This window comes from Urocampus carinirostris, chromosome 10 (assembly GCF_059441175.1).
Source record: "Urocampus carinirostris isolate Australia breed hairy pipefish chromosome 10, RoL_Ucar_1.0, whole genome shotgun sequence".
In the NCBI taxonomy this organism is placed as follows: Eukaryota; Metazoa; Chordata; class Actinopteri; order Syngnathiformes; family Syngnathidae; genus Urocampus; species Urocampus carinirostris.
In genome coordinates, this window is record NC_142358.1 from 17935073 (window position 1) to 17942940 (window position 7868).

The following is a 7868-nucleotide window of genomic DNA, read 5'->3' on the forward strand; positions in this document are numbered from 1 at the left end:
TGCAGGGTAGTTGAGCTGGGAGCGAGAGAGCGTCTTACTTGCAAAGGCGACTGGTCTGGCTACTTTTCCACCAGGTGGCAGCTGTGACAGGACTGCTCCAATCCCATCAAAGGATGCGTCGACAGCCAGAATAAACGGCGCATCAAAATCTGGGTGGGCCAGAGTGACACCTGTCACGAGGTCGTGCTTCAGTGTTTCAAAGGCGTTCTGGCATGCATCGGACCAATCTGCAGGCGTCAGCTTCACTTGACCTTTCTTGCGGGCTCTCTTGCGCTTATGCTTGTCACCAGATTCAGATGTGAGCCTGAACAGAGGTTTTGCCTTCGCAGAACATGCTTCAATGAAGCTTTGGAAATACATCACCATGCCTAGAAAAGATCTGATTTTACTAGGGCATGGCGTCTTGCCATCCGACTCCATTAGATCAGCGACTTGTACGTCATTTATCGCTCTCACTTTCTCGGGGTCAGTCCGAATTCCATCCTCACTGATGACATGCCCAAGAAATTTCACAGTCCGTCTGAGGAAAAAACACTTTTTGGGTGCGAGCTTGAGGTTGTGTTCCTTAAGGCGAGTAAACACCATCTGCAGGCGTTGGAGTGCAACTTCCTCTGTGGGGGCAAACACCATCAGATCGTCGAGGTAACATAATAGGCTCATGAAATTCTGATCACCAAATATTGACATCATCATCCTCATAAATGTTGCTGGGCTGTTGCAAAGTCCCTGAGGGAGCCGGTTGTACTCGTGAAGGCCGAATGGTGAGGAGAATGCCGTGTACTTTTTGTCGTCAGGGTGCAAGGGGACATTGTAGTAGCCTGACGTCAGATCCATTGTGGAGAAAAAGGCATTTCCCCCAAGTGCGGCCAAAGCATCAGCTTGATGCGGTAGTGGGTAGGCATCCTTTATGGTTCTTGCATTAAGCCTTCTGAAATCAGTACATACCCTTAGTTCTCCATTCCGCTTCCATATGAGAACAAGCGCAGATGCATAGTCGCTAGTCGACTTCTGAATAATTCCTTTCTCTTCCATCTCGTTCAGAGTCGTCCTCAGTTTTTCATACTGACTTGGTGGTATACGTCTGTAGGGTAGACGGAACGGCTTATCATCAACAAGGTGGATACGATGTACAAACTCTTTGGCCTCTCCACAGTCCATCTTATGGCGAGAAAAGATTGACTCGAATTGTTCGATGATATGAAGGAGCTTGTCTTTACACTGCAGCGAAACCTCACATGACTTCAGGTCAATGTCTTGCAGTCCCAGAGCTTCCAATGCACGCATCATGTCCTCTTCTGACCTGGGTCGGACCTCTTTGCTCTGTACACTCTGCACGTTGCACTTGACCTCCTCTGCAATCATCCTTACCTTTTGCAAAATATTTCTCACGCACTTGTCGTACTGCACACATCCTCTTCCTTTCCTGAAACCACTCGGCTCCTCCATCACCACCTCATCCGTTCTTTCTCTCACTCTCTTAATCAAGACTCTTCCATACAGCTTACCCGGCACAGACAACAAACTGATACCTCTCGAATTGCTACAATCATACTTATCACCTTTACCCTTATACAATGGCACCACACATGCACTACACCAATCAACAGGAACCACACCACTTAAAAAGCATACATTCAACAAGCGTACTAACCAGTCAATCATAGCTGTGCCACCTTTTTTCAGGCATTCAGCAGTACAACCATCCAACCCAGGTGCCTTCCTGCAAGAGGCAGTGTTGTCTCTAAAAAAAGTAAAAAAACTTGTGGGGTGCTGGGCTAAAACACAAAGACTAAAAATGGTGCAGTTTGGACAGGTTAAATCTGCCCAGTTTGAATTCTTCCCAGTTCTTCTAGCGCTTTTTGGGTTGGTTTTGATATGGGGTCCGGAATTAATGGCACTCAAATCCTACATGGCTATTTAAATGTATTCATATGGCTTGGAAATATAATAAGGCTTAAGCATTTTTATTGTAACGTTTCATGATGGGCCTATAGGACACAATATTAACTACAGTTTACAGTGAGCGTGTCATACCAAGAGACACTGTTTTGGCTGTAAATCGCTAAATAATGCTTTATATGTAGGCTCATTAAACAATTTTGGTTCAATGTTGGGACACTGCATGATAAAAACTGACAGAACAAACATTTACCCTAAAGAAACGTTTACCCAGAAGCTTTTGCAAAGCATTTAGAGCAATTTGATTAGGTGAACGGTAGGAATGGGCAGAGCTATACACAGGATAATATGTGCGCACCGCACCCTTTCTCCTTTGCCCAGTGCCGTCTACACTGAAGGTAACTACGTCGGTATCCTTGTTTGCGGTATTGTGACATTTTTACAAAAGACCCGAGCTTGCGTTTTATTTTCACGCCTTAATTTATGACAAAATTGATTGACAAAATGAGCATCAACACTCACGTAACTGTGGGAGCGAGTCAAATTTTAAGTTGTATATTTATATCAATATAGGACACAGGGACTGCACGGCAACTGAGGGGTTAGCAGGTCCGAGGTCATGCGATCAAATCCAGCTACCAGCCTTCCTGTGCGGAATTTGCATGTTCTTCCCGTGCCTACGTGGGTTTCCTCCGGGCACTCCGGTTTTCTCCCACATTTAAAAAGTCATACATGTCAGGTTAATTGGCCGGTAGAAACTGTCATTAACCTTCCTTTTAGTCATCATCCTTCCGATCTCCTCTTTCTTCCACTCAGTTGCATTACTTCCACATCCTCTCACATTTAATGACCCTATAACTAGGGTTTGCGAGATCTCGCAATGTAAATGTTTTTGAGATGAAGTGTTTGAGGAAAATGTTAGGAGTGACAAGTTTGGATAGATTGAGAAATGAAACTGTGAGAGCCGGAACTGGAGTAGTAGTGGAATGAGCAAGCGTGTGTTTTTTTATTTTCTTTGTTTTCATATGTGTTCATCTTGCTGTCGGTCACCCCTCTCAAGGGATATGACCAGGGTAGATAGATAGATAGATAGATAGGAATTGTCACTATAGGTGTGACTTAGCGAGTAAGTTGTCTGTCCCTGTGTTCCCCGCGACTGGCTGGCAACCAGTTCAGGGTGTCCCCTGCCCACTGCCCAAAGATAGCTGGGATGGGCTCCAGCACCCCCCGCGACCCTACTGAGGATAAGAGGTGCAGATAATGGATAGATGGATGGATGTTTTTTGTTTGTTCTCACCTTATAGAGACAGAGGTCGATAACCTCCGTGCAAATCTCTCGCAGGTCGTCGCACACCCTCAAACGGCTGCGCACAAAAGCGCAAAGTTCTTCGTTTCCGATGGCGTCCCAGATGCCATCGCAGGCCAGCACGATGAACTCATCTCCGGCCGCCCGCTCCACCTCGTACACTTCAGGCTCGGGCGACACCAACTGCTCGGTCTGCGGCCTCCAGTCCACCTCCTTGAAATCGAAGTCGCCCAGTGCCCTGGAGACGGCTAGCGAGCCGTTGATGCGCTGCAGCGTGACCGAGCCGCCAGCGTTCTGTATGCGCTCCTTCTCCCGCGGGTTGAAGGGCTTGTGGTCCTCGGTGTAGAAGACCAGCTGGCCGTCCTTGCAGAGAAGGGTGCGAGAATCTCCGCAGTTGATGAAGTAGACGTGTTGCGGTGAAATCATGACGGCCGCTGCTGTGGTGCCGCTCCTGTCCCAGTTGTCCTCACGGGCCAGTTTGTGCATGTGGCGGTCGATTCCTAGGAATCCCTCGCGGATGCCCTCCTTCACTTGCTCGGGGTCTTCACTTGCTTTTACCCCACCTGTGTCACAGGAGTGTATTTTGAACATTGTGAAGGTCATTTTTTCTTTATTTCTGAAAATATGTTGAGGAAATTGTACAATTCTTACAATTTTGGCAAAAAATGTTGCTCATTTTTTCTTGTTTTGAGATGTTTCATCGTCTTTCTTTATAGAAGAAACATTAGTTCGATTTCCAGCGCTTGCCCTCATTAGGGTCGCCAAGAAGAACAAATATCTCTTTGAAAATGATTCTTATCTCACGGACAATTTTGATCATTTTCACACCTATCCATCCATCCATTATCCGCAGCGCTTATCCCCGGTAGGGTCGCGGGGGTGCTGGAACCCATCCCAGCTATCTTCGAGCAGTGGGCAGGGGACACCCTGAACTTGTTGCGAGCCAGTCGCAGCGCACACAGGGACAGACCACTCACTAGCTCATTCACACCTGGGGACAATTCGGACTGGCCAATTAATCTGACATGCAGGTTTTTGGTAATGTGGGAGGAAACCAGAGTTCCCGGAGGAAACCCACGCAAGCACGGGGAGAACATGCAAACTCCACACAGGAAGGTTCGATATCAGGACCTCAGAACTGTGCCGCACACGCGCTAACCACTGCGCCGCCGTGGTACCCCTCCTGATCTGAAACTGACATGCTCAGTTGATATTCCGTTAACAAAATAAACAAAGTTAAAGTTAGAGTCCCCTTGATAGACCAACTCTTATATTAATACTAAATAAATTGTTCTGTGAAATCCCCATATACTGTAAAATAATGTATTTTGGCAGAACATTTTCTTATTTTTGATAAGCCAAATCACCATACATATAGTAGAATTTAGAATGTTTTTATCAAATAAAATAGATTAAAATGAAATGGCAGCACGGTGGCAGTCTGGTTTCCTCCCACATTCCAAAAACATGCATGTCAGGTTAATTGGCTGGTCTGAATTGTCCCTATGTGTGAATGAGCGAGTGAGTTGTCTGTCTCTGTGTGCCCTGCGACTGGCTTGCAACCAGTTCAGGGTGTCCTCTGCCTACCGCCTGGAGATAGTTCGGATGGGCCTACTGAGGATAAGCGCTGCTGATAATGGATGGATGGATGGACTATATTGTACTTGCACTTGCTGGCACCAGTAGAAGTCAAATAAAATATGAATACATGAATTTTCCTTTTTAAGAAAATCATTTTAGTGTTATTTTTGTGTAAAGTCAAGGCTGGAACCCATTTTGGCTGGTTCATGGTGAAAAATTATTTTATATATGCCATCAGGCACCACTGTCCATTTTATTTTGTAGAAAATGTTTGGAAAAGTTGAAGTTTTTCATCACTTTTGTATAATTACCCCACTTTCCTTTAGAAAAGTCTCAGTAATCCATTACGTCTTATGTAATTCATAATAAACCTAATGGATTTTTCATTCAAGGTACCTGTTGCAAGGATGTGCTCCAACAGGTTCCTGGCACAGTACTGGGCCACAGTGCTCCCTGCATGACCGTCAAACACCGCAAAGTAAGCCCACTCACTGAGCTCCCCCCTCATTTGGGGCAGGCAAGTGTGAGCATCCTCCATCTGAGCCCTCCAGCCCTGCATGCTCGCCACAGCGTAGTTGACCCCAGAGCGGGACCCCCCTTCAGATACATGCTTCTCCAGGATGGGCCTTTCCAGGTACGGGCTGGGCATGTCATCATCATCAAAGTCATCCTGCTCTTCGGGCTCCTTTCCCCTGGAGCCGCCTTTAAAAAAGAAGGTGACCATCTTCTCTGTTTCTTTAACCAACTGGCGGAGGAAAGAGGGCACTTCCACATTGCTGGCCCTGCGTGCCGTCCTCATCACGCCTCTGAGACGCCGCTCGAGCTTTTTGCTCGACCTGGCCGCTGAACGCCTCCTCCTGCTGATGGTGACCGTCCGCCGGACTCGAGTCCTCCTCAGCAGGTCCAGGGCAACTGATGATATGGGAAACCCAAATACAAGTCAAAAAGAAGTGGTTCAAATATAACTCGGAGCTCGTGCAAGTTCTTGCATCCTTTGCCAACAGATCATATGCCTATATCTCAGTTTGACCACAATGCTGTTGCTTACTCCTCCCTTCTTAGCCTCGAGCTTCTATTGGCTTGTCTATTTTAGCGTCTTTATCCCGCTTCACTCTTATCTTCCTCCCCCCCTCTGTTTGCTGAACACCTCTAAGTTAATTACTTGAAGTACATGAGTAACCTTGCAGACATGCACCCAACACAGGTTTGGTTTAATCAGTCACGAAAAATTGGGAAATGAATACAATGCAATGTGATTGGAGGTGATTTTGGACATGACAGATTTTAGTGGTTGTGTTTGTTTTGGGTCACATTTTCTTAGTCTCCTTTTCAAAAACTAAGACATCTGTGACACTTGGCTTGGAAAAATACCCTTAATCTGTGTTGGTCTTTAGCAGTGTAGCAAGATTATTTGCTTCTCCCCAACTAAGACTTCTGACACAGCAAACAGCAGTTTTTGTGCTTGACTGTTACATAATTGTCTTTTTTTTATCAAATCCACTTTAATATAAAATCTGAGTGGGGTTATCAGGCCCTTAGGGGGGTAGTTATGTTAGGGTCTGGCATATACCTCCTGCCCCCCAACAGAGGGCCCCAAATGGAGTTTTGAACTGGGCACAGGTGTGTCCAATTATCACATACCTGCGCCCAATCATCCTGAACCCTTTAAGAGGACATTTTCGTCAGCAAACTCTGTCGGGTCATTTTGAGTTTTTCCCTCATCCTCTTTTTTGTTTTTTTGTTACTTTGTTACTTTAGTTCTTGCACTTTCCACTCGTTTCTAGTTTGATCTTTTCTGGTTTGTTTTTTGTTTCTTGATACGAAATTTTAAGGTATTTAGTACCATTTGTTTACTACTTTGGTCTTGATTTTTGTTAACCCTTGTTGCATGTTTTTTTTTTTGGGTGACACATTGCATGTCATTGTACGTTATATGGACGTGCACTTAGTGTGATAACCATTTATGAACATTTTTTACTTCCAACCCCTCAACATTTTCAGTGGCATCAGACCCAACCTTACATTTATTTTTCCCCCAACCCCTAGGAAAGTATATATCCTAAAAGTGACAATGGAGAAAACTGAACGAACTGCATATACATACAATTTCGAGTTGAACATTCCCAATAGCCTAATTAGACAAAGTGGTGACAAATTTACTTTCAATACATGCCTTTTTTTCTACAATAGCAGTTGCCCCTAAAAACTCGCACAATGCATGTCAGTGTACATTATTTGGACGAGACCTTGATGTGTGATAACTCCTTCCTCGAGAGATATTTTTTAACTTCCAACCACTCCAAATGTTTGGTGGCATTAGACCTATCTGGGGGGGGGGCTCCGCCCTGCTTTATTCCTGGACCCTGGCTATTTCAGCTGAAAATGAAAATCTCCATTCTGATCCCTGTTTACGGTTCCCACAGGAATCATTCAGATGTTTCTTACCCACCAATCAATCAGTTGTTTACCTTTGAAGCAGCACAGGGTGAACACGCCCACAAGTCCTTCAGCTGTGCCAAGAGGCACATATGCAACTGAAGTTCACAACACCTGATATTGCAACAAGGTGGAAAGCTCGGCAATTATTTAGCAGTTTTTGCAAAACAATGCAAAAGAATTGTTGGCAGCGTGATGCGCCAGGGTGTGCAATACCAGCGTAATGGGGGCTGCAGTCAATGGTTTCTAGGCAAAATTATTATAATTATTATTGTTTTTATATTTGGGCTTTAGCGCCACTCTGCATACAGTTGACTCCACAGCAGTAAAGAGAAAAATACCAAAATAACACGAAATGCATTGAAATACACCAGGTTTATGATGTTAAAGATTATGAATTATACTGGATGTCTATACGTCAAACTATTATACATAGCACGCTTTGTGTATAGTATGTGGGTGGCTCCCAAATGCAATAACATATAAATCACAAACCAATGCCATTTTGAACAACCAGATCTTCTCAGAACCTGTGGGAAACTTGAGCTCCCAAGTGTTTACTTTTCAATGCTCTATCTTTGAAAAAAATACAAAAGGCATGAACATGTACATAATATGTACCTGCTTGCCACGACGGCTAATAAAT

General features: G+C 44.8%; 1 protein-coding gene across 2 annotated transcripts in view; it reads right to left on the reverse strand.

Annotated features, from left to right (window-relative positions):
- The window catches only part of ppm1na (protein phosphatase, Mg2+/Mn2+ dependent, 1Na (putative)), a 21810-nt gene extending 15963 nt beyond the window's left edge, over window positions 1-5847 (reverse strand). For both annotated transcript variants that reach the window (XM_088344910.1, XM_088344909.1), the window contains exons 1-2: window positions 5183-5847; window positions 3197-3768 (exon numbers count right to left, since the gene is read on the reverse strand). In XM_088344910.1, the coding sequence (XP_088201036.1) occupies window positions 3197-3768; window positions 5183-5585 (975 nt within the window). In that variant the 5' untranslated portion in view covers window positions 5586-5847. The remainder of the gene's footprint in view (window positions 1-3196; window positions 3769-5182) is intronic.
- Between the last annotated feature and the right edge of the window lie 2021 nt (window positions 5848-7868).